Source organism: Danio rerio, chromosome 11, assembly GCF_052040795.2.
Source record: "Danio rerio strain M-AB ecotype USA chromosome 11, GRCz13ab, whole genome shotgun sequence".
Lineage (NCBI taxonomy): Eukaryota > Metazoa > Chordata > Actinopteri > Cypriniformes > Danionidae > Danio > Danio rerio.
In genome coordinates this window covers 45,080,090-45,106,477 of record NC_141031.1, presented here as the reverse complement: position 1 = coordinate 45,106,477, position 26,388 = coordinate 45,080,090, and the positions used below count along the sequence as shown (strand labels likewise).

At 36.3% G+C, this 26,388-nt stretch overlaps 2 protein-coding genes and 2 long non-coding RNA genes across 7 annotated transcripts; 3 read left to right on the top strand and 1 right to left on the bottom strand.

Annotated features, from left to right (window-relative positions):
* The first annotated feature begins 1,465 nt into the window (after positions 1–1,465).
* Positions 1,466–9,198, top strand: LOC147841909 (uncharacterized). The gene is made up of 3 exons (XR_015503039.1): positions 1,466–1,549; positions 5,100–5,207; positions 9,091–9,198. It is a non-coding gene; the product is annotated as an uncharacterized LOC147841909 (long non-coding RNA).
* On the top strand, positions 2,519–4,238 carry LOC147841910 (uncharacterized). The gene is made up of 2 exons (XR_015503015.2): positions 2,519–2,729; positions 3,840–4,238. It is a non-coding gene; the product is annotated as an uncharacterized LOC147841910 (long non-coding RNA).
* A 912-nt stretch (positions 9,199–10,110) lies between the features above and the next one.
* si:ch1073-526c11.3 lies at positions 10,111–18,096 on the bottom strand. Of its 2 annotated transcripts, XM_087274227.1 has the most exons (7): positions 16,850–18,096; positions 13,712–14,848; positions 12,712–12,854; positions 12,050–12,428; positions 11,513–11,689; positions 11,312–11,400; positions 10,111–10,618 (listed from the first exon to the last, which is right to left on the bottom strand). In XM_087274227.1, the coding sequence occupies exons 1-7, from the start codon at positions 16,983–16,985 to the stop codon at positions 10,598–10,600; spliced, it is 2,082 nt and encodes a 693-aa protein (XP_087130353.1). In that variant the 5' UTR covers positions 16,986–18,096; the 3' UTR covers positions 10,111–10,597. The 2 variants fall into 2 exon arrangements, with proteins under 2 accessions (XP_087130353.1, XP_087130354.1); XM_087274228.1 differs by lacking the exon at positions 10,111–10,618 and having other exon boundaries at positions 11,294–11,400.
* Positions 17,280–26,036, top strand: LOC103911879 (protein SPMIP1). 3 transcript variants are annotated; one of them, XM_087274350.1, is made up of 6 exons: positions 17,280–17,478; positions 18,570–18,606; positions 20,013–20,175; positions 20,673–21,147; positions 22,192–22,269; positions 24,143–26,033. In XM_087274350.1, exons 3-6 carry the CDS (start codon positions 20,104–20,106, stop codon positions 24,193–24,195), a joined length of 678 nt encoding a protein of 225 aa, XP_087130476.1. In that variant the 5' UTR covers positions 17,280–17,478; positions 18,570–18,606; positions 20,013–20,103; the 3' UTR covers positions 24,196–26,033. The 3 variants fall into 3 exon arrangements, with proteins under 3 accessions (XP_087130476.1, XP_087130478.1, XP_087130477.1); XM_087274352.1 differs by lacking the exons at positions 17,280–17,478; positions 22,192–22,269 and having other exon boundaries at positions 18,069–18,606; positions 20,673–20,817; positions 24,143–26,036; XM_087274351.1 differs by lacking the exons at positions 17,280–17,478; positions 18,570–18,606; positions 20,013–20,175; positions 24,143–26,033 and having other exon boundaries at positions 20,693–21,147; positions 22,192–22,784.
* Positions 26,037–26,388: the final 352 nt, after the last annotated feature.

The window sequence follows — 26,388 nt, the reverse complement described above, 5'->3', positions numbered from 1 at the left end:
TGCCATTTGGGACGCAGCTCCTGTTTTTTTTTTCAGGAAATCTTTGTTTGACTCTTAAATGTTTCCTGTTTGATCAGTCATTACTGTTCGTTTGGTTCGTTTTTTTTAAATCAGGGTCGATTTAAATGCATTCACAGGTAAGAGTTGAATCGGCATTTATTTTGCTCCTCAAATGTCAGTTATTGGCGATAAGCGCTTGTATACACGTGAAACACGAGATATTATAGTGTATATCCATTAAAATCAGCAGATCTACCTTATCAAACTCCATTTACACTTCAAATAATTTACCGAAGTAATGTGATGCTGAGATTATAAAAATGGCGGCATGTCGTACTGATTCCTGTTTGGCTTAATAAATTACTTTTTCACTACAATTTGTTCTGTTATTTGACAACAAAGATAAGAAATTTATATGTTTAATGTCAATCAGTGTTCAAAATTGAATAAAGACACTTATTTTTCACATATATTTGTTAAAGAATGACTAAAATTGTATATAACAGTATTATAAACATAACCATTAATGAAGTGTTTGACATATAACATTATACCTGTGTGGTTTCGGTCAGTTACCATCACTTTCTCGTGTTGGATTTTGAGGAATGACACTTAAAATGCTCTCAAATAAAGTACTGAAAAAAATGTGTGGAATGAGAATTCGAACTGGTTGTAAAAGGAACTTAACTAGTAAGAGTAGGACCCCTAGTGTCTATCTCTGCACATGTCTGAGTGTGTAAATCATATCAAGCATAAAAAATGTAATAATTATATCAGGAATATCCTAACTGCAGATAAAAGTGTTCCTCCAATTGCAATGGTTAAATGCAAACAAGCATTCCCTTCATTCTTTTTTCCCCCAAAAATCTGGTCAGATATTACAAAATACATAATTCCTAACAAAGTAAAATAAACTAATTTTAAAATATTACATATATATCATCCATGCTATGATTTTATAAGTAAGGTTTTTCACCCTTGTGTTGTTTTTGTAAAATGGAACCGGAAACCATTCTTCATTTATTTTTCAGTTGCAGTTACACAAAACGGTTTTGGTCCCAAGTTTCTTTACTACTTTTTGAAGTGTTTTATAAATTTATCAGTATAACTGAGCAAATGGTTTTATTTACGGATCGCAACTCTGGATTACAGGAAATGGACAAAATAACTAAAATTCTTATTTTATTTGGAAAGTATCACATCCACAAAACAAAATGTATGCTGACTGTACCAAATTGTAAACTATTTCTCATTGATTTAAAGCTTTTTTATGATTCCCTCACTGCTATACAAAGTAATACCAAAGCTATTAAGACATCTCAACTACTGGAAAAAATACTTAATGTGCACGATTAATTTTTGTAATTAATTACATTGTATACTGTTTTATGTATAACTCTGTACACCCCTGTTTAAACAATAAAAAAAAAGAGAGTGTAAATCATAATAATATTAAACATTGCTGTTCTTAGTTTAATAGGATGCAGAGGAAATATACATGGAGAATGTGATGCGACTGAGAGAAGAACAAACCACCCAAGTACTACAAGTATGTAGAGATCAGATTATTGCATGCTTGTTGAGAATTGTTTCTGAATATTCATTACAGGGATCATGATCTTCTTCTTCTTTGGCCTTAGTTCCGTATGGTTGCGGGGTCGGCTCTTTGGAACAAGTCCTCCATTTAGACTTGTCCATATGATAACCTTTTTTTTTTTTTTTACACCTTCTGGCCGGCCTGTCACACTCATACACTACGCCTACCCAATTCACCTGTAGCATGTTTTTGGACTGTGGGGGAAACCAGAGCACCCGGAGGAAACACACGCGAACGCAGGGAGAACATGCAAACTCCTCACAGAAACGCCAGCTGAGCTGAGGTTCGAACCAGCGACCTTCTTGCTGTGAGGCGACAGCACTATCTACTGCGCCACTATATCGCCCATTATAGGGATCATAATGTGGATTAAAAACATATATTTTAATGTTCTTTGATGTTTACATAAAAATTAATAATAATTAATGGTTTAATCTCTGACTTCTGGAATTTTTAATGCAGACCAAGAGTATACACTCACCGGCCACTTTATTAGGTACACCTTACCAGTAGGGTTGCACGGTTTACTGGTACTATGGTAGTATTGCTCCTCACCGCGACACATCGCACATAACAGTTGAAAGTATCGCACACCAGACGGACACATTCGATTGCTATTTAAAATGAAACTAATCTGATGGCGCTCTGTGGCGCAGAAGAAGTATGGACAGTGTCCTGAGTAGTGGCTGGGCGGTGCGGACAGTCACCGACATGCGGCGCCGGTGTGTGTACCCTGATAGAAACCTATGTTTAGAATTCTAAGATGCGTGGCACTACACTGCTAGTCACCAAGCGGCGCTTCTGGTGTGTGACCCTCTTATGGCTGCAAAATACCGGTGGTGCCACTGTAGTTTGTACACTCAAATTCAGCAAGGTATTGCAAACACAATGGGCTATATGCACGCATTACTTCCGCGTTTTGTCTAAGGCCGCGGTCCAGCTTCCGGTCTGGGTGATTTAAGCGGAGGTAAACAGTATTATGGCAGAGTCGTCAATATTTACTCGCTGTTTGCGAGTAAATTATGGGCAACGATGTGCAAATGATTGTCCGGATGTGCTCTACAACACCGCAGAGCAAAGCTTGAGAAGGTTTTCAAGTTTTATGCATCTTCCTACCTGTGCAATTATGAAGGTAAGTTCAGCTAGCCTGAAGGCTAACTTCAGCGTTAATACTCTTACGATCCGTCCATCTGCAGCTTTATCACGTAAGTAAAAATAATCATATGTGTACGTAATTCTGTCTCAAAGTGTCAGGTAAAAACCGGGCAGGAATAAGATCTCAGTGAGAGCTTATTACTACCGATAGATCTATGAAGAAATCGGAGTCTCCTCACCAGCTGAGAGTAGGACAGCATACATGTGAAATTCTGTCCCATTCATACTTTTACTGTTCTAAAGTGACCACCACTGTTCAGTTCGGATAATTACAGTAACACAGATGCTGTCTTAGCTTGTAAGCATGATTATTGAGCAAGATATATTAGGAATAAAATAATACAATGCCGTTCCATCCACAACAGACAAATAGCACTGTCACTGCTGAGATTTATTGCTGAAACCGTGGAGATGACAGATGCAGTGTAACAGTGTAGATAGCATGCTTTCTATTTAGTCGGTAACATTGTAATTAAATGGGAGGGTGACCCAAAACAATAAGGTGTCATTAGTTAATTTCACATCAACAATTTGTCTATTGCAATATTTATTAGTTTTTTACATTAATGAACAAATGCTTGTTCATTGTGCTTGTTAACTCGCAATGTAATAGCTAATGTTAACAAGCATGACTTTGGATTTTTATTCATTAGTAAATTAGTTTAACAATGCTAACTATTAAATATTAAATAGTTATTTTAATAGTGAGCAAATACATAAACTAATGAAACCTTATTTTAAAGTGTGACTAAAGGGAGCTACTTTTAACTAATTTAAATTAATGATTTACTGTGTAGTTAAATCTGATGATATTGCTGCAGATGCCTTTCAAAAGAAGATATTTTGAAGAAAGCTGAAAACCTGTAACCATTGACTTCCATAGTAGGAAAAAGAACTACTATGAATATCAGTGGTTGCAAGTTTCCAGCTTTCTTCAAAGTATTTTTGTTTGTGTTAAACATCAGAAAGAAACTCAAACAGGTTTGGAACAAGTGAAGGATGAGGAAATAGAATTTTCAGTTTTGAGTGAACTGCCTTTAATGACTCTCTTTAAAAACCTATTAATATTCTTGTTTCTGTTTTCTAGATAACATTATGAGATTCAGAGCTAGAAAATTTTATGTGTTACTTCATCCTGGAGCGGACATTCGTCAGAAGATCCATGCCATCGTCTGCTAGTTAATAGCTCCTGCTCTTGTGTGGCTGAGAGTGGGATATGCAAACATTTGGTTGCTTTGCTTTTCCAGACAGCCCATTACTCTGAAATGTGTAATGTGTGTTGTCACATGAACAATTGTTTGGAATGGATCAATTATGTGTTAAGTTCCATGAAACAGATGGGTGATTTATTTATTTATTTAATACGTATAAGCCCAAATACCTCTCTATGCACAAGTTACAGAAGAAGCACCTGATTCAAGAAAACAACTGATTCAATGTCATTTTTTTCTGTTCATCTGAATAAAATATTTTTTTCAAAATGTTACATTTTTTTGACAATTTTTATTTCAAATTACATACAGTGAATTATATTTTATATGTACAGTGAATAAAATAAAGGTCTTTATTCTGAATTAAAAAATTGCACTTAGAAAGTAGCTTAAGAAATGTTTATGTATATTAATGTTCTTTTTTTTTACTTCAAAGGCAATGAAAGTAAACTATTATTTGCCATAAAAGCTCCTTTCTTTAAATGTCTGCATCCGGTTGGCACTCGAGCCTCGATCAGTTTTCTAGACTGAAATTGTCAGCTACACTCTTGTTTTTTTCTGTTTCTGTAAAATTCTCACGTTTAATATCAACAACCCACCTCTTCTGTACGACTTTGTCTTTTGGAATCGTGTGGAAACTAAGGTAAGAGTTCAATTTCTGACGCTGTGCGTTGCTGAACACAGCAGTGGTATCTACAAGTACTGTTCTCACGTCTTTGAAATGACACTTTTAAACGTTTAGATGTCATATTTATGTAGCTGACATAGACATATATAAGTGGGCTATAATGGCATAAAACATTAAGACAACTGTCCAAAACATTACTCGTTTTTATCAGTAGCGCTCCTGTTGTAGCACTGTACTGTACGATCGCCGGAAGTAGGCTCGGGGTCTTAAATTTTACCGGAAATGCGTCACGCGCCGCCGTGCATAGAGCCCATTACAGCCTCTAGAAATGGAATCTAAATCTGTTCTTTTGTATGCATGACCTCTATATTTATATAATCAATATAAATTCACAGTTAATCAGCAGTCTGAGATGTTATAACGGTCTGTTTATTTCTGATGCTGGGATTCTTCTGATGTTTGACACAAATGAGCTGTTTAAAGTTTCTGTCTTTGCTCTGTTTTTTAGCGGACTCAAGCGCAAGGAGAACATTAGAAACTGGACACATATACCACATCCACAGTAGACATCTTCAGGGGTTTTCATCGCTTGTTTTTATTTTCAGAGGCAATGCAGGTAAAAAAACTACAACTATTATTCATCTTAGAGTAATACTTATTACTTAATAGTAGGGCTGCTCGATTTTGGGAGAAGTCATAATCACGATTATTTTGGTCATAATTGTAATCACGATTATTCAAAACCATTATCAGTGAAGTCAAAATTATTAGCACCCTTGAGAATTTATTTTAAATAAATATTTCCCAGATGATGTTTAACAGAGCAAGGAATTTTAACAGTATTTCCTCTGATATTTTTTCTTCTAGGCTTATTTGTTTTATTTTAGCTAGAATAAAAGCAGGTTTAAATATTTTGAAACCCATTTTAATATTTCATATTTAATATTTCAATATTATTAGCCCCCTTAAGCAATATATTGTTTGATTGTCTGCAGAAGAAACTACTGTTATACATTGACTTGCCTAATTACTCTGATTAAGCCCTTGAGATGCACTTTAATCTGAATGCTTGTATTTTGAAAAATATCTAGTAAAATATTATGCACTGTCATCATAGCAAAGATAAAATGAAACAGAAATTGGGCAGGAAAAGGGCTGCTAATATTCAGGAGGGCAAATAATTCTGACTTCAACTGTATATATAGTTATTTTCCACCAAACAAACAAACAAACTGTGCTTTAAGCATCTTCACTGTAAGAAAAACACTTTAGCTACAAAAATCCTCCAGTCAAGAGCAGTGAGGGATTTTCTCCTTGTTGTTTGATTAATGATAAAAACAGGCGGCAGCAGGAACATCGCGTCTCTTTAATGGTTTCTCTTTCACGTGTCTTTTGATCCTCAACTCGTTTGTTTATTACACAAATGAGGGTTAATATGAATAATCACTAAACACCGTGTTTTGACACCTATTTAATCATTAAAGCGCTCACGTTAAGATGACTTTAGATGTCTGCGCTCCTCTGCTCGTCTCAGTGTGCGAATGAGACCGAATGCTGCCCGGCCGAATGCTTCTGACTTTGTGCGCGTGCAGCACACACACATAAGCACACGGTCTTTCGCGCTTTTAAGAGCAACAAATGTGTACAGCTGTAAAGGGGGCGGTATATGATGCAATAATCGTTTACGTTTGTTTTGCTTTACAGTTGTTCTAAAAGTTTTAAAACTGTGTGTATAAATCTGCCAACATAGTATTATTATAAGACATATTTAAATAAGTGTATCGCTCGCGTGCACACAGCCCGCTTACCTTACAGTCTATGACCTTAACAGATGAGGCGTGAGGAACAAGTCTATCAAATGCCATGCAAGTTCCATCATGGACACAGAGCAACATTCAATATTCTTTTTTGTCACGAAGTACAGTAAAAAGCAGCCCATACAGTCACATCTGCTCTACATTTTATAGAGGAGTGTAAACATTGCAGTTATGACCGAGTGTTCAGATGAAGAAAAAAAGACGTAAAATCACTTGATTATGTGAAAATGACAGTTAACATGCATGTATTTTACACATTTATTCACACGTTTGCATGACTGAGAGCAGGACAGAGACAGGGTGCACTGGTGAGCATTATCTTCATAATATTGTTCAATTAAAATAAAAGATCAACAAATGAATCTGTCTCGACAGCCTTTACATGTGAAGGAATTATCTACACACAATCTGAATTCCCAATTAGAGAAATACTACAAACTATAAAATACTATTCATGAAAATACCTAAATAACAGACAAATCCAAATGCCCAACACAAGCGAGCTGCGCTCCAGACCAGATCAGCTCGATGACGTATAATGTCCCCGACACCGCCTGTAGTCCCATTTAGCAACTTGATAGCAACCGTCTTATTAAAGAAGCATAACCGATTTAAAACATCAAGAGTGTGCTGTAACTGATGTGTTTTATGTCGTAGAACAAAACGTGAAAGTATCTTGAGTTCGTGTCAGCCACAAACCTTATTTAAGCGATTTTACTGAAACCCCATTGAAAAAAATTCAATTCAATTCAGCTTTATTTGTATAGCGCTTTTACAATGTAGATTGTGTCAAAGCAGATTCACATAAATGGTCACAGTAACTGGAACAGTGTGGTTCAGGTTTTAGTGTTTAAGTTCAGTTCAGTTTAGCTCAGTTCAGTGTGATTTAATCATTACTGAGAGTTCAAACACTGAAGAGCAAATTCATCGATGCGTAGCTCTACCAATCCTGAACCATGCGAGGCAGTGGCGACAGCGGAGAGGGAAAAAAAACTTCACCTGATGGGAGTGAAGAAAAAAAACCTTGAGAGAACCAGACTCAGTTGGGCACGACCATTTTAATTTCCCTGCTGGCCAAAAGTCTTGTGCAGAGCTTCATTCGCCGTGGTTTAGGCAGGAAGATGGCCTCAGCGAAGACTCGTCTGTCCCTGGAGCGTCGCTGGAATCAGACTCATGATCTCCACTCCCCATGACCATCAGCGCAGCAGCAGCTCAGGATATGGCCTGGTCCCGGATATGGAATCCTTGGGATCATCTCGTCGCTGGTCTTGGATCCAATCAGTGACTCCGCATAATCTGAGGACCTCTGGATGAGTATCCCCAGGTGAAAATAGAGAATAAAGAAAATAATTAGCGTAGCTGCTGTTCATCGTGTATATAAGCAAGATGCAGAAGCCTGTGTGGAACCCGCTAGGTGATGCATTGAGTGTATGCTTTACTAAACAGATAGGTCTTTAATCTAGTTTTGAACTGGGAGAGTGTGTCTGAGCCTCGGACGTTATCAGGAAGGCTATTCCAGAGTGTAGGAGCCATGAAAGAGAAGGCTCGACCTCCTTTACTTGATTTTGCTATTCTAGGTACTACCAGAAGCCCTGAGTTTTGAGATCGTAAAGAGCGAGTTGGTTTGTAGCGAGACAGAAGGTTGGTTAGATAAACAGGAGCTAGATTATTTAAAGCTTTATAGGTGAGAAGTAATATTTTAAATTCAATACGAAACTTAACAGGCAGCCAGTGTAAGGAGGATAAAATTGGGGTGATATGATCATATTTTCTAGACCTGGTCAGAACTCTAGCTGCTGCATTTTGTACCAATTGAAGTTTGTTAATAGAGGATGCTGGGCAGCCAGCAAATAGAGCATTACAGTAATCCAGTCTCGAAGTCATAAAAGCATGGACTAGCTTTTCTGCATCTGAGATGGATAGCATATTTCGTAATTTAGCGATATTTCTCAGATGAAAGAAGGCAGTTTTTGTGAAAAACTCATTGACTTTGAGACGAGGGAACCGGAACTGCTAAAATGCTAACTCGCCTCCGGGTTTTTGCATACAAATTGACGTCATAGTTCCTCCACTCTATTGTTGGAGGATGAAGTCCTTGTCAAACAGACCAGGGCTCAGTGGTTAGCACTGTCACCTCACAGCAAGAAGCTGCCGGCTGAACCAGTTGGCATTTCTTTGTGGAGTTTGCATGTTTTCCTCATGTTTGTGTGGGTTTTCTCCAGTTTCCTCCACAGTCCAGACAGGCAGACACTAGCAGTATAAGTGAACTGAATAAACTAAATTGGCCGTGTTGAATAATCGTCTGTGTGTGTGTGTGAATGAGAGAGTGTATGGGTGTTTCCCAGCATAGTGCTGGGTTGCGGCTGGAAGGGAAGCATTTTGACACTGCATTAGTGCTAGAAATTCCATCACATGTACGCTTTTACATCAAACACATTCAGCTCAGTGACGTTCAATCCAGCTAATCTTATGTTAATGTTAAATCTACAAACGTTGCCAGTTTTTGTTCCTGAATGATTTGAAATGCACAGTAATCAGCAGTAATCAGCCTTTAAAAAATAGAAGAAATACTTATTTTTGACAAATGTGACTTTATTTCAAACTTTAGTACACAAATTGGTAATTGTCATCAGTCGTGAGGTTTGTCGCCCCAGACTAATGTCAGTTTTTGTCCGTGTTCAGCTCAGCACCACCTTCAAGATGGGCAGTTTCCAGTGGCACCACGTGGAGGAACGGACTTCGCCACCTATATATACAGGGTTTGGATTATCACTCACCATAAACTACAACTACACACAAAATCACTAGTCAATAATGTCCTCCAACTAGAAATCATATACCACATTAGCAAAACATTAGACTGAAGAAGGTTGTATATGAGGACGATATTAAAGCAAATACTAAACGGAGTAACTTTAATTCTCTTCAGAACTCAAATGAAGATATCTGAATGAACATAATGAAGATATTTGAGTCAAATCTGAGAGCTCCTTAATCCTTCATAGACAGCAAGATTCCTGACTATGAGAATACTTTTATGTGCACATAAAACAACATTAACTATTCAACAGTTTCTTCCCTCAGTGTCAGTATAGGGCACGCGTTCACGTGTCGCGCCTCTGACATATAACCTTGGATGTGCCTGGGTATTTTTTTAAGAGAGGAAGTCAGAGAGGAAGTCGCGCAGGCATCCCGTGGGGTATATGTCACTGCACAGTGCTTGTGAACGCGTGCCCTATAATCACACTGAGGAGAAGAAACTGTGAATAGAAATGTTTGTTTTATGTGAAGGCATATGATCTGTTTTGAGGAGTTTTTTGTAGACTTTGAGTCTGGATAAGGGAGCTCTAAGATAAAGATAAAAATTGTAAAAATGGTTCTGAAGATGAACATGAGGATGAGTAATGAATTACATAACTTACTTTTTTTTTTTTTTTTTAGAAGAGGAATTTCTGATTGGTCAATAACATGGCCAGTTATAAATTTCTACTTCAATATGGGTAGTTTTTATTGTTTTATTAATGATGTTTGCTTTTTATTGTTTTATTTTATTTTTATAAAAATAATTACAGTTTTAATTTAATAATATTTTTTTTTACTTTTATAAATATATATATATATATATATATATATATATATATATATATATATATATATATATATATATATATATATATTTTTTTTTTTTTTTTTTTTTTTTTTCTAGTTTTATGGTCAAATTGGCTGGTGAGTGATAATGTTCATTGCAAACCCTGTATATATATCAGTTGATCCCAGTAACCATTGGTCAGGAGTCTCTCTCCTCTGGCTTGAATGACATATTTTAGAGAGAGACACCCAAAATATGTGGACCTGGACTGGGAACGACTGAAATATATATATTTTTTTAATTTTTTAATTTTATTTTAGCATGTGGAAGTGCAAGAGTTAAAGCAAAATCTGATATTAAAGGAAGGGATGTGTACACTATATAAATGTCTAAACTGTTAAGTGCTTTATCTTTTTTTTTTTTTCTTTAATTAGAGCCAGTGTAAATGTTGAAAAATAGGAGAGATTTAACAATGCAGAACCAAATTATGTTCAGCTTGCTCTCTCTAAGGTTGTAATGGATGAAGTTATGTTTAGCTAAAGGACTATGGTGGCACGTATGGACTGGCTAGATCCACCCATTAAAAAAGGACATCTCTCCTCATTGCGGCTTGTTCTCCGCCTGAAACAAAAACAGTGATCAGGTTTACAGCTTTAATGCATTCAACAAACAACATATAATAAAAAGAAAAGCCATAAATATCAAGGACATTTAAAAACACAAGACTGTTGTCTGACAATAGCTGGGTTTCCATCAGCCTGTGTTAATGCACCTTTTTAAGTATCACATGAGAAACAGGTTTCAAATAAAAATTCCTTAATTCCCAAGACGTTTTTATGCTCACTTGAGGTCATTTTGGACTCTTTTGAAAAAGGGTTCATGATAGAAATGCATTCGTCAAATTAACTTTGATGTAGCGAATATTTCTCGATTATACTTCCCTTGTATACTGTTGGTTATGCGTTTACCAATTCCACAGTTCAGCTGCTCGACCAACTTAATGTATATCATTTGCACATAATCCACATTTATAATTACAATATAAATATATATATATATATATATATATATATATATATATATATATATATATATATATATATATAAATATATATATATATATATATATATATATATATATATATATATATATATATAAATATATATATATATATATATATATATATATATATATATATATATATATATATATATATATAGTGAACATTGAAAAGGTGTGCTTCACATTAGGATGGAAACTCAGCTCATGACAGATTAACTTGATTGACAAAATCCTCAAAATGTATTCATTACCTTAAACCAGTCATGGATACGGAGTGTTTCCAGCTTAGGCCGAAGATTATAGTTAGTCTGCAGACAACAGATAATGAATTCACGGCATTCTGTGTAGAAAAAAAGGAAGAGATGCATGTAATTATTGCCTTAAATCGTAAACTTTTCATTGACATTCAAATTGTCCTACACAGCCATCTTTAGCTGAAGTGAAGATCTCACCTTTTGACCATCCATATTGCTCTAAATTTGTGAAGGTCAAGTTTTGGAGGTCATGGTAGTCTGGATATTTTTTGAACATTAGAAAATACTGAAGAATCCCGAGTGACCACACTGTCGCTGGCTCCCCGTAGTATAAGCCAGTGCTATTAAACTCGGGAGGGACGAACTGTGGTGTGCCTGAAAGAAAGAGATTTTGTTTCCATTAGCACATCATCTAAATTTCCATGCAAAAATGTAAACAACAGTGCAGATCAGGGCTGCCCAAACCCAGTTCTGGAGGAGCTGTGTCCTGCAGAGTTCAGCTCCAGCCTCAGTTAGACACAACTGAACGAGCTAATCAAGCTCTAAGTATACTAGACATTTACTGTCAGGTGTGTTGAAGCAAGTTGGAGCTAAACTCCGTAGGCCACCGGCCCTCTAGGACTGAGCTTTGGCACCCCTGGTATAGATAAACAACAGCAGATGTTTCAAGAGTCTCATGTGAATGACCCTTGCCCCATCACAAGAGCTCCTTAGAGCTTTGAAGGATTCACTTACCGCTGTACTCTTTGTAACAGCTCCTAGTAAAGCGTTCACCACACCCAAAGTCAGTCAGTTTGACTTGATGGGTCCGCAGGTTAATCAGCAAATTCTCAGCCTTGATATCGCGGTGAAGCACTCCACGTTTGCAGCAGATGTCAGCTGCAATTGTTGTGTGCAACATGATTTTCCATAATATCTTCTCTTCGATTCTACCGTCTAATTTACATAGAAATTGCCTTAAGTTCACACAGGGTACGGGCCGCTCTAGGACTAGAAAGTAACGATCAGCCTCCACTTTCCAGTCCAGAAGCTTAACAATTTGTTTAGCCTTGGGGCCTTTGGTGGCAAGATAGTGCAGAGCGATCTCCGATGGAAGTGGCTGGAGAAAATCATCCTAGAAGAAAGAAAGTTGTTCAGATCATTTGATGGGAAAGTTATTTCCTGTTAAAGCTGTCGGCCACATCTATCATAAAAAGCAGTGGGCAGATTATAGAGATCAAAACAAAGACAGACACATTTCTTTTTAAAGGAGAATAACTGGCTTTTGTTTACTTGGCATGTTTCTAAAATATCTGCAAACATATTATGGTATTTTTGTGCTTTAGAAGAGTCAAAAACTTCCATACAGCACCTTTAATATGATGAGTTAATCAGAGCAAAGAGCGCAGACTACTTACAACTTGGATGAATTCCTTATCCTTGAAGTCAGCAATTTTTACTGCCACCGGAAGGTTATCTCCTAAACGGGTCCCAGCGTAAACGGTTCCAAAGGCTCCTTTGCCCAGCTTAGCGCTAATTTCATAGATCTTGAAGTTGATCTCTGTGAAAAGACAAAGAAGAGAAGTTAATCAAATGTGGAAATTAGTGACAGTGCTGCCTTCATCTAAAACTACCTGCTCCATCAGGGGTCACCACAGCAGATATAACCCCATCATCTGAACCTTTTTATTCTGTCTTCCCTATATGATTATGATGTTTATGATTGATTTATATATATTTATACAGTTGAAGTCAAAATTATTAGCCCCCTTGAATTATTAGCCCCTCTGTTTATTTTTCCCCCAATTTCTGTTTAACGGAGAGCAGATTTTTTCAGCACATTTCTAAACATAATAGTTTTAATAACTCATCTCTAATAACTGATTTATTTTATCTTTGTCATGATGACACTAAAAAAATTTGACTAGGCATATTAAAGACACTTCTATACAGCTTAAAGTGACATTTATTGTTTTACTAGGTTAATTAGGTTAACTAGGCAGGTTAGGGTAATTAGGCAAGTTATTGTATAATGATGGTTTGTTCTGTAGACTATGGAAAAAATATATAGCTTAAAGGGGCTAATAATTTTGTCCCTAAAATGGCTTTTAAAAAATTAAAAACTGCTTTTGTTCTAGCCGAAATAAAACAAATAAGACTTTTTCCAGAAGAAAAAATATTATCAGACATACTGTGAAAATTTCCATGCTCTGTTAAACATCATTTGGGAAATATTTAAACAAGAAAAAATAATTTAAAGGGGGGCGAATAATTCTGACTTCAACTGTATATATATTTCTATCTTAGTTATCAGCTACCCCTGAACAAAATGTGTATTAAAGCCAGTTTAAAGCATAAAAGTCATGAAAACACTATTAAAATAGGCATGTGTGTTGAGTGACTGGGCTGTAAACTTACCCATGATTTCTGTGTTTCTGAACTTCAGCTGTTTTGGCTGATGTCGAACAGCGCCCTTCGTCTGACAGGTTGCACCTTTAGCGACAGCTTTACAGCCGGGCTTAGCAGGGACAACTTTTGTTGGGGGGTGATGACTACAGCCGGGCTTAGCAGGGACCACTTTTGTTGGGGGGTGATGACTACAGCCGGGCTGAGCAGGGACCACTTTTGTTGGGGGGTGATGACTACAGCCGGGCTGAGCAGGGACCACTTTTGTTGGGGGGTGATAACTACAGCCGGGCTGAGCAGGGACCACCTTTGGAGGGTCATCATGACTACAGCCGGGCTTTGCAGAGACCACCTTTGGAGGGTCATCATGACTACAGCCAGACTCAGCAGAGACCACATTTGGAGGGGGGTCATCACCACAGCCGGACTCAGCGGACAGAAAATCTGTAGAGGGGTCATCACCACAGCCGGACTCAGCGGACAGAAAGTCTGTAGAGTGGTCATCACCACAGCCGGACTCAGCCGACAGAAAATCTGTCGAGTGGTCATCACCACAGCCGGACTCAGCCGACAGAAAATCTGTCGAGTGGTCATCACCACAGCCGGACTCAGCAGAGAAGAAGCTGCTGTAGGAGCTGGCTGTGAGCTCACTACTACAGTTGTATCCGGCTGAGTAAAACTCTTGAGGGAGGTCATCACTACTGCTGGACTCAGCGTAGAAAATGTTTGGAGGAACATCATCACTGCTGGAGAAGCTGGCTAAGTCCTCACTGTGACCATCGACAGGCTCGACCAGTGATGGTTCTTCACCGTGAACACTGTCAGGCTCTACCAGTGATGGTTCTTCACCGTGAACACTGTCAGGCTCTACCAGTGTTAATTCTTCACCGTGAACACTGTCAGGCTCTACCAGTGTTAATTCTTCACCGTGAACACTGTCAGGCTCTACCAGTGATGGTTCTTCACCGTGAACACTGACAGGCTCTACCAGTGATGGTTCTTCACCGTGAACACTGACAGGCTCTACCAGTGATGGTTCTTCACTCTGATCATCAACAGGTTCCTCCAGTGACGGTTCCTCAGTCTGAACATTGATCTGTTCCTCCAGATGCAAAGATGAATCTTCACACCAGTCACCGATTTCTCGACCTAAAGGAAGGAATAACATGAAACAAAAGATTTTAGTTTTACTTGAATAATATTTATCCAGTGTTTATTATTGGTATGAAGAAAACGCTGTCAATTATGACGTGACTTTTAAGGTTATTTCTTTCTACTTTTAGTTGTTGGTTAGTGTGTACACATGCAGGGATGTTTTTGCTGTGACTAACATAGTGATTTTAATTAATTTGCTGAATGTATAATCAGGTCATCCAATTATTTATTGTCAAGTTCATAGTTAGATACTGGATATTAGACATCTAGATATTGAGATCTTTCTTTCAGATATTAAATTAGGTCGGCCTATTATGCCATTAAATAAAAAATGTCACATGATGAAATTACTGTTCAAATCAATTTCACTTTGCAATTAATGATTTGTTTTGTATAAATGCATGTCAATATGACCTTATAGCTGATATATTTTGTATCATATAACAATAAATAAAGTAACCTTGAGCTTGGCAAAAACAACTAAAACCTATGAGAAAAGATTTCCTGTTTTCCACTACAAATACCATTAAAACATTAAACATCACCATTGAAAGCCACTGCATTGTGTGTTAGGACGTATTCCTAAAGGATTTAGTGCTTTTAAGATGCCAGTAGAAGACAGCAAATTACAAGTAGAGACAAGGGATCTAACAGGGGTGTCGAACTCAAATCACATTGGGGGTTTTCATATTTTATTTATTAATTTTGTATGGCAGTAGACAATATTTCTGTTCCTTTTAATAACACAAATTAAGATGTTTTAGGTGAAATCTTAAAGCTCCTTCATCCTCCATAGATAGCAAGGGTCCAGACTCATTCAAAGGCCAGAAAGTACCAAAAAAAACAGGGGAAGCCATGCACAGGCATCCAGGGGTGCATGTAATATACCAACACTGAAGAGAATAAACTGTTGGATAAATTTGTTTACACAAAAGTATTATTGTAGCTTGATAATGTACAGACTGAACCACTGTAGGCATATGGTCTGTTTGAGGATGCTTTTGTGGTATTCTTATGTACTTTGAGCAAGTCAGGAACCTTGCTGTATCCGCTTGTTAAGTGTGACGTCACGCGAAGCGGCTTCCGGGTCCAATCGCTCTATTCAACTGAATGGGGAGACTCATGAAATGGTAATAAACGTTTACAAAGCGATTTAATACTTTCGAAAATCACGATGGCAATATATTTGTCCATGCCTATTAACCAATGGCCAGAAAGTGATTCATTTTTTTATAAATTGTACAAATTTTGGCCTAGAGATTGTTGTGTACACTGACTTTGTAAAATTAACTTTAATGTGTGATATGAATAAAAAGAGATCATAAACGAATAATTTCTCAACTCAAATGTTTTTATATATTTTATATATAAAACTAAATGAACGGCGGCTTGGACCCGGAAACAGTATTACATACGTAACCACTTAACAAGCGGATATGCAGGACGAGAGAGCGCTCAGAGTTCATCTGAAACATCTTCATTTGTGTTCAGAAGATGGAGGAAGGTCTCGGGTTTGGAGTGACGTGAGGGTGAGTACTTAGTTACAGAATTTGCATTTTTGGGTGAACTAACCCTTCCATCTTGAAGCAGAGAAAATTATTTTGTCTTTACAAATGCATAATTGAAAAACTTTATGCAAAGCAAAAATACTTTACTTAGTTTTTGTCTTGTTTCTGGTGCAAATATAAAAAAATTAAATCAAGAAGCATTTTCTTGACAAGTAAAAATATTGTCTTGTTTTCAGAAATATGTCAAAATGAACGGAGTTTTCCTTAAAACAAGTTAAATAATCTGCTGGGGGGAGGGGGGGGGGGTTATTTGATAACTGATAGTTTTGATATTATTTGTTATGTGTTATGTACATATATTATTACCAAAAACCTTATTCACTTTTGTAAATGATATTGACAGTAAGGTAAATTAAGTGTAGAGCCCTACCCAGACTCCAGTATACAAAATGAGCTACATGTTCTTATAACACACAACATTATTTACCATCACTGTTGGTCACGGGGGGTGCCGTGACCAATCCTTCCTGACGGTCGAATCTTTCTTCTTGACCTGAGACGGTGGAGTTGATGTTTCTTTCTCTCAGGTAGAGAGCAATTACTCCGAGTACGGTAAATAACATGATAGATTAATTTCCGTACACTTAAATATGAGAAATGGTAAATAAACCTACAATAAATACTGAAATTTACTGTAAGTAAAGCTCGTTTATCAGAGTGAGCCTTAATAAACCGTATGCTATCAATTGACAATATAAGAAAAGCAAATTATACGAAGCAAACTATGTACAACTTGCTAGAAACTCGTCAAATAAAGCAATGGCGAATGTTGGATTGTAAGAGGAATGTCTCCCCAGAATTCGAACGCGTTCCAACATTCTAAAAGTCAGCTGTTACGTCATTGGTCAGTTTTGCTCAGTTTTTCTTTGAGTTGAAAAATGCACTAGCACGAGGTTGTTTAGTTCCTTCACGGGTGTTTTAGGAGCAAAATAAAACGATTTTTCAGGAGATCTTTGTTTGGCTCGTAAATGTTTTCTGTTTGATGAATCATACTGTTCGTTTGGTGAGCCAGAGATTCGTTTTTTTAAATCAGGGTCGATTTAAATACATTCACAGGTAAGAGTTGTCTCGGCTTTTATTTTGCACTTCAAATGTCAGTTATTGGCAATAAGAGCTTGTATACACAAGAAACACGAGATATTATAGTGTATATCCATTAAAATCTGCAGATCTACTTTATCAAACGCCATTTACACTTCAAATAACTTACCGAAGTAATGTGATGCTGAGATTAATAAAAGGGTGGCATGTCGGACTGATTCCTGTTTTGCTTAATAAATTACTTGTTCTGTTATTTGACAACAAAGAGAAGAAATATATATATTTAATGTTAATTAATGTTCACAATTGAATATAGACTTCTATTTTTCACATCTGTTTGTTAAAGAATGACTAAAATTTTATTCATGTAACAGTATCGTAAACATAACTATTAATGAAGTGTTATGTAAACATTATACCTGAGTGTCCTGGACCATCCCCTTTTCAAGTTGGATTTTGAGAAATGGCACTTAAAAATGCTCTCAAAATGCACATAAAGATAAAGTACTGAAAACAACATAAAAATATGAAGTTTTTCTACTTGAATCAATTTGCTTTGGCATAACAGTTTATTAAGTTGACGGCAACAAAAAAAATATTTTTACATGCAAAAAACACATTTTTGTAAAAAAAAATTAAAAATAAAAAATGCTTTCCACAGCACCAGGAATTCCTGTCCTAATGGTAGTGGGGAAATGGAAGGTGCTTGAAAAACAAAATTGTTATAAAGTGGTATATAAAATCCGTTGACTAGATACAGGGGGTGTCTCACATTACCCCGTTCTCCCCTATGATGATTATAAAGTATCGAGACGATATAGATATGTTTGTTTAAGGCTATAGTTTAAAATACGATAATTATATTAATCGTTGTTCATTGCTTGTCTTATTTTTTCCATCTAGAGCGACATAAGAAGGCTTTTCTCTCAGAAGTGCGCAAAAACGCTTCCATTTTTCCGGCTAAAACGACCAGAACTAGCCTACATAGCGTGAAGAGTCCACGAAGATTGTTTATTTTCCGTTGTTACCATAAAAAAGACCCACAAACAGAGCCAGCAAATGAAGTTAATACGCAATATTCACGGTTTGTTTATGCTTTATTTTAGCAGGAGCAGCACATGGAGAAGACATTGTGACTAGCAAGTAAGTTTATTCAGCTGTGAGTCAAATGTATTCAATTTTAAGGGGTTTCTTATATTCATGACATTGTTATGGAAATTTGAGTGTAACTTGAATTTTAACCTTGTTAATGTGACTCAAATCGACGGAGGAGACCTGCTTAATGTGGTTTGGCTGTTTTAGGTAATTAGTTGGTTATTCTGCCACCTCCTGGATACATTTGAGCATTACAACGTTGCTTGGTTAGTTCATTAAAACTATTTATAATGGTATTTATTCATATTTTATACTTCAACTAATACTAAATAATAATACAAACAATTAAATATGTGAAAACTATACATTTTAACTCATATGAAATATTCATAGCCAAATATAAAACGTAAATATGAATAAAACAAGGGTGGTTGGCTGTATTTGTGTAAATTGATATTAATATTTTGTGGGTGCGTGTTGTGGAAGTGTATTTTTTTTTCTTTTTCTTCCTTTTGCTGCCCGCTTGGACCAGAATCCTCTGCTTGGTAGACTTTATTTAGACTTAGACCTTTTTAAAATGTCATGTAGTATTTTGAGACTTCAGTGTTTGAGTCTTTCACTGCTGAAACTGATTCCGCTTGCTCCCAGTTGGTCTCTTTTGTTGTCCTGTCAGCGTGTCAGGAGCGGCCATGTTGGATCCTGAAGAGCCTCAGTCCAACCGGTGTATAAATAAATAATCATAATAAAAATAAAGCACACCTCCAGCTGTCTACCTTCATTAGCTGGTTCAGGAGTCTTAGGGTTTAAGTAGATTTATTCCTTTGCATGTATGTGTTAATTTATAAAGCATGTTGGTGTAATTATTTACAAATTAACTAGCTACTGTAATCTTTCTTATTGAAAAAGTAAAGGATTACTTTTATTGACATACTTGCTTTAAATATTGCACATATATTCAATAGTTTTGAATGATTCTAGTTGATCATTTGGTATCAGAAGTGGCTTATATGAAAGGCAAAGGCCTCTAGATTGCGCTTATTTTACCAAAATAATAAAATATGATGATATGATGATGCCTTGATTTTTAATAATTTAATTAGGACAGTAAGGTCTGACTTTGCTTAGACAAAAGTCTCGTCACTGAGCAGAAATAATGTCCAGTATAGAATATAAAGTCCTGCTGCAGTGGAGACAGAATGAATATTGTGTCTGACTCCATCATGAGCTTGGAGGACTGCATCCATACATCTCTGCAATGACTCAAATCACTGATTAATAAAGTCATCTGGAATGGTGAAGAAAGCGTTCCTGCAGGACTTCCAGAGCTCATCAAGAGTCTTTGGATTCATCTTCAATGCCTCCTCCTTCATCTTACCCCAGACATGCTTAATAATGTTCATACCTGGTGACTGGGCTGGCCAATCCTGTAACTTCTTAAGCTTCTGTGCTTTCAGGAGCTTTGATGTGGAGGTTGAAGTATGAGGAGCGCTATCCTGCTGAAGTATTTGCCCTCTGCTGTGGTTTGTAATGTAACGGGCAGCACAAATGTCTTCATACCTCAGGCTGTTGATGTTGATCATCCACTCTGCAGATCTCACGCACGCCCTCATACTGAATGTAACCCCAAACCATAATTTTTCCTTCACCGAACTTGACTGATTTTTTTGAGAATCTTGTCACCATGTGGGTTCCAGTAGGTCTTCTGCAGTTTTTGTGATGATTCTACCTTCTACCATTTTTTTTCCATATAAAGATATTTCAGGAAGATATGGTATTATGAAATATAGTGCCATTAATTTTAAACATTTTGTGTTTGAATACAAAGTTGTTCTTTCTTAATTTGTGTTTATATATATATATATATATAAATGGATTTGTTTGACTAGATTTAACAAATTTAGCATTTGATTTCTGTTTATGCATTAAGATTTATTTGGATGATTCAATTAAATTACTTATTGAGTATTTAAGTTACTTTTCAGTAAAGTAGGCTAATTAGAAGTTTAATTTTAATGACACATAATTAGTAACTGTTTTTTTTTTTTTTTGGTCTACTCTCCCGAGCTGAGTGATCTGGTTTCTGATTGGTCAGCTCTGTTGCTCTTCTGTTTCAGTGCTCTCTCTTTAATCCGTCAGTAGAGACTCGGAGCTCTTGGACTGCAGCCATGAGGAACCTGCTGACCACAAACGAGCAGAACTTCTACCGTGAGCTCATCCTGAAGGAGGCTTACACACGCCTGGCCTGGAAGGTGAAATACAGTAAGGAATACCCTAGCATTTTTACTTCTCGCAGACCCAAATCCATCGGGCTTTTTAATCCTCCACCTGTCGATAAACTAATTTTACCACCTGTTGTGGAACCGCGGGAAAAGCAGCGCGCGGCTCACGCGCAGATACAGGTGCGGCGGTCCCTCAGTGAGGCTCCTCTTATGAGACCCGTGAGCCCGCAGACCTCAGGGGCTCTTTATCAGGGAATCTCCACTGAGGGCAAAGGACGACTCCTGTATCTGAGGAAAAGGGCTCAAAAGGGGCCCGAGGAGAAGTTTGACTACCCCATACTCTCCTCCTGGGAGTATGGATGGAGACTAGGTGAGGAAAGTGTGAGTTTTGTATTGTTAAGATATGTAATGGACCCTTTTCACATTTTGGGGTTTCTCAGTAGCGGAAGTCATAGTTGAGTAAATTTATAGTGCAGTGAATGGAAGAGTACAACAAATATTAAACAATATTACTTAATATCAATAACTTTAAATGACTTTATTATGATGACCGTTAAACTTGTTATAACGGAGAAGTCTTGTGAAAAGGGTCCATTACAGTTTTAAGAAGCAAAATGTACAAATGTCCATCAAATAGGTCGAGAAAATAACTCAAGAAAACAGCTTTTGTTATGTTGAAACATCAAGAAAATTAAGTTGTGATGACGAGAAAACAAGTTTTAATATGTTGAGATAATGAGAAAATGAAATTGTGGTAACGAGAAAACAACTTTTGATGTCGAGATGACGAGAAAATGAAGTTGAGATAACGAGAAAATTAAGTTGCGATAACGAGAAAATAACTTGATTTCGAGATGACAAGAAAATGAAGTTGTGATAACGAGAAAACAACTTTTGATGTCGAGATAACGAGAAAGTTAATTTTTGATAACGACAAAATAACTTGATTTCAAGATGACGAAAAAATTACGTTGTGATAACCAGTAAGCTTTTGATGTCGATAATGAGAAAAAAACGTTTGATATGTCGAGATAATGCAAAAATAAAGTCTTGATAATGAGAAAACAACTTTTGATTTGTCGAGATCACAAGACAATAAAGTCGTCATAACAAGAAAATTAAGTCCTGATAACGCGAAAACAACTTTTGATATATCGGGATAATAAGAAAATTAAGGGGTGGTAACAAGAAAACACCTCGATATGTCGAGATAATAAGAAAATTGAGTTGCGGTTATGAGAAAACAACTTGATATGAACTATATATATATATATATATATATATATATATATATATATATATATATATATATATATATATATATATATATATATATATATATATATATATATATATATTTAAGGGATATACGTTAATGGCCAACTAAAGCACTAACCTGAGCTTGTTTCATCAGGTGACTTTGAGACTGACTGCCGGACTCCAGCCAATGGGAGATCAGGGGTGGTAAAGAGTGCTTTCTACGCCAGGAATGGTATTTTTAATATTCCCGCAGCCACTGATCAACTCGGATAAAACATTATTACGTTTTTTTTACTTGAAAATATGGTATTTTCTGTACAAACCTGAAACTCTTGGAGTCTGAAGCATTTGCTGAAGTTTATCATTTATTTTATTAGTAAATGTTATTTTTATTTAATTGACCATGTATAAATAAATATCTAATTATTATTGTTCCAATGGCAAAAATCATTATTAGAAGTCAGCTGACAGAACATGTGTTGTAAAAACATATCAGTGTAAACTAGGGCTGTGCAATATAACGATCTATATTGTATTGACAAAATAAAAAAGTAGTTTCATGTTATGCTCTATCGCTTCATTTGTGATGTCAAAAATACATTGTTTTCATTTATTTTTTGCATTATATTTTGCAATATGTTGAGCCTGCAATTATTTTTTAAATGTGTTTATTTTTCATAAATATTTCTTTTCTACTACATTGTTAAAATGTTTATTCTGAAGCTCAAAATAAAGTTAAGTAAATCATTACATGTAAATGAGAAAGTTTTTGACTGCATACCTTAAAATTGAAAAACAAAATACTTTTTTAAATGTGGTCAATATATATATATATATATATATATATATATATATATATATATATATATATATATATATATATATATATATATATATATAAGCACAGTCTGCAGCATAAAAGGATAAACTTTAAAATGTAATATTTTCTCTGTCAATATAGACAAAGTATTTATATTTATTGTATATTTTAACATAGAGTTGTATTAATTCAAATAGTAGTTTGGACACCAAACATTTTTGAAACTTTAGTATTAGAAAGGTAATACATTTAAATTGAAATGGGGTATTGCAATAAAATAAAGTAACTAATTGAATATTTAATGGTTATCTTGCTTTTTCCTCTTTATTAAAATTGTATTTAATGTTTTTCTCTAGCATATCATTGGGATGTTATAAATTTTGTACCGGGATCAAGTTATTAATTAGAGTATTTCTAGTTTTCAGGGTATCTGCGGGGTCCTAAAATTTCTTAAAAGCAAATGTTTTGGCCTTAAAAAGTCTTAAATCTACAGAAATATTGTGTTGTAGGTCTTAAATCTTTTTAACGGGTCTTCATTTTCCTATGTTTGTGTAAAGCTGTCTGATCTGGCCATTAACACCAATACAATCACCAACAATCCATCACAATATAACTTTATTTCTAAATAACATTTAGTTACTTTCCTTACATTTATTTAAAAGTTCTCAATTTATTTACTGACCTGACCATGTTTATCATTAAATTATTATTATTATTGTATTATTAAATTGATTAAATTATAATTATATTTTGATTGGGCAAGTGAAAATCTTTTTCAACTGGGACATTCAAAAACATTCTTAGCATTTAGCCTTGTATTAGTCTAAAATATCTTTCATAATGGTCCTTAAAATGTCTTAAATTAAACTTGGTGACCCCTGCAGAAACCCTGTGTCTTTGGTACTGACCAATCTAATGCATATGCGCAAATATTTTATTGTAAAGCATCCTATATGAAGTATTAATTTAAAAGAGATCTGTAAGGGGTGTACTCATTTATGCTGAGCTCTGTATATAAAGTACAAAGTCTTATTTGACTGACTTTAGAGAGAAGCTGCTATATTGTGATATATGTAAATCAGTATTAGGATATAAGAGTTTTTTGCCATATCGCCCACTGCTTTAAACTAGGTCCTGTATGGAGTTAATTAATGGAGAAATGTAGACGGGTCAAAGAGGTTACATCTTTGCAAACTAACCCTTCTGTTTCTTAGCAACCAGTAAACCAACACTACAAACAACTGGTTCATAATTAACCACTGCTTTTCTTCATCTTCTTTCACAGGCAGACAGTTCTGCTCTCACGGTTCCCACTCAAATTCCCTGACTTATCTCTGATTTTCACTGGATAAAAAGCTGAATTACCATGACCAATACACCTTATTTTTCATTTTAAGGTAACCTATCATGCACCTTTTTACAAGATGGAAATTAGGTCTCTGATGTCTTTAGAGAGTGTGTGTGAAGTTTCAGTTTAAATTACCACACTAATAATGTTTTATAACTCTCTGAAACTGACCCTTTAAGGCTTTGATCCTAACTGTACCATTTTGGTGACTGTCGCTTTAAATTCAAATGAGATTGTGCTCTTTTTAGAAGAGGGCGGAGCTAAAATGGCAAATGCAAAACAGGGCTAACATTATCCTACACAGGTTCATTCTGAAAACGTAGTCCCGTGGACGTTGCTGGACACGGCGAATTATGTAGCCGAAGGTACGTATGGCTGCATTTCATTTTTTAAACGAACGCTATGGGGCGTTATGACGCCGTTCCTTTAAGAGGATGCTTACCGGCTGACTGCTTACCTCCGTGTGGACTGCTTACCCGCCGCAACCGGTTTGTCCAGTTAGCTCGTCAGAATGTCGGCGGACTTGAGACGCAGGGAGGAGTTGACCACGACCACGACAATCGGGTTCGAGTCCGGGGAAGAGCGGTTCCAGAAATCAGCTAAGACAAAAACAGAATATAAAAAAAAAATGAACAAGTTCGTAACAGGGTGAGAATGTGGTGAAATCCGAAAATGTGGTAAAAATAAGACAAGCGCTTTTCTTTTTTTGGACGGCTTTTGTAAATCGCTGGTTGGGTTAAGAGAAGTAGGTGGGTGGATGGGTCAATGGATTAAATTGGTTGGGTTTAGTGATGGAGGGTGGGTCAGTCGATTGGCCGGTCGCCCAGTTGGCCTTTCAGCCAGTCAGACAGATGATTCGGTCGAAAGCGGCCTCTGGTGCGTTTGCGCGAGAACAGCGCGGGTGCGAACTGCACTCGCAAGAGGAATTTGAGATGTGAAAAAGCTCACACAGCGGCCTTTTGCGGATTCACGAAAACAAAAACTGCTAAAATAAGGAACTCCCAGAATGTATTTTGCAATCTCCAGAAACGTCCACGGGACTACGTTTTCAGAATGAGCCTGGGTTGACATTAGCCCTATTCACACATACAGACCTTTCCTGAAAATTACCAGCAATTTTCTAAAAAGGTGTGTCTGTGTGAACAGGCCCTTTTTGAAAATACCGGTAAACTCATTCCGGCTATTTTCCGGAAAGAGAAGTTGTAACATTACCGGCAATTTGCCGGAATCATGCTCTGTGTGAACGCAGAAGGAAGATTGCCGGAAAGAGCGCGTTCACGCTTAGAATGTGCTGACGTGAGACGTCTACTTCAGCCAATCAGAACACTCAGGCGCATTCATGTCCGCGTGGTTTATGAAGATAAAAGCCTTTGAATATTTTTCCAGACACATTCAGCTGCTAGATGTTAGTCAGATAGCATAGCACACACACATATCATGTACATTTCGACATGCGAAAGTGTTCCTCTATATTTTCATCTAAGTTGTTCACAATACTGATCCATCCACAGAGTTTGTAATGTAGACAAATGTTTACAAATGCAAGCACTGCCGTTTAGAGGTCATTTCTGATTAATGATGTCAGAATTTACCATTATTTTGGAATGGATGTGTGAACGGTCTGTTCCGGAAAAATTCCGTAACGTCCACGATTAAGTGAACATCGCTTTTTTGAATTTACCGCTAAAGTCATTCTGGAAAATTTCTGGATATTTACCGGTATCACTGTGTGAAAATGTGAAAAGAAGTGTCTGATGCTGTGTTCACACCAGGCGCGGCATGCACGAATAAATTGCGCTGTTCGTGTGTGAACAGACGCATGAACATTTTGAGTTTACTTGCTTCATTTGTGTCAAATTTGCTTTATTCGTCTTCCCTGAGGCCTCTTCCCAGTAGGACATGCCTGGAACACCTCCCTAGGAGAAAAATTGAGTGAAATTTATATATATATATATATATATATATTTATATATATATATGAGCAATATCACACGAGTAGCCGTGCGATATGGCTGTATACCAGCACTGGTGGGAGGCGTGCATTGGCACGAGGCCGTAGGCCTATATATATATATATATATATATATATATATATATATATATATATATATATATATATATATATATATATAGCACCTGTTACACATAGTAGGAACAAAACTAAATACCATGGCAGTCAAATA

Coding starts and splice junctions, on each gene's coding strand:
- LOC103911879 (XM_087274350.1), top strand. CDS start 20,104: ATGTCTTCATACCTCAGGCTGTTGATGTTGATCATCCACTCTGCAGAT. Junction 20,176..20,672: donor CGCACGCCCTCATACTGAAT/GTAACCCCAAAC, acceptor CTTCTGTTTCAG/TGCTCTCTCTTTAATCCGTC. Junction 22,270..24,142: donor TGCTTTCTACGCCAGGAATG/GTATTTTTAATA, acceptor CTTCTTTCACAG/GCAGACAGTTCTGCTCTCAC.
- si:ch1073-526c11.3 (XM_087274227.1), bottom strand. CDS start 16,985: ATGTTATTTACCGTACTCGGAGTAATTGCTCTCTACCTGAGAGAAAGA. Junction 12,855..13,711: donor CAGAAACACAGAAATCATGG/GTAAGTTTACAG, acceptor GTCTTTTCACAG/AGATCAACTTCAAGATCTAT. Junction 11,401..11,512: donor GCAATATGGATGGTCAAAAG/GTGAGATCTTCA, acceptor TTTTCTACACAG/AATGCCGTGAATTCATTATC.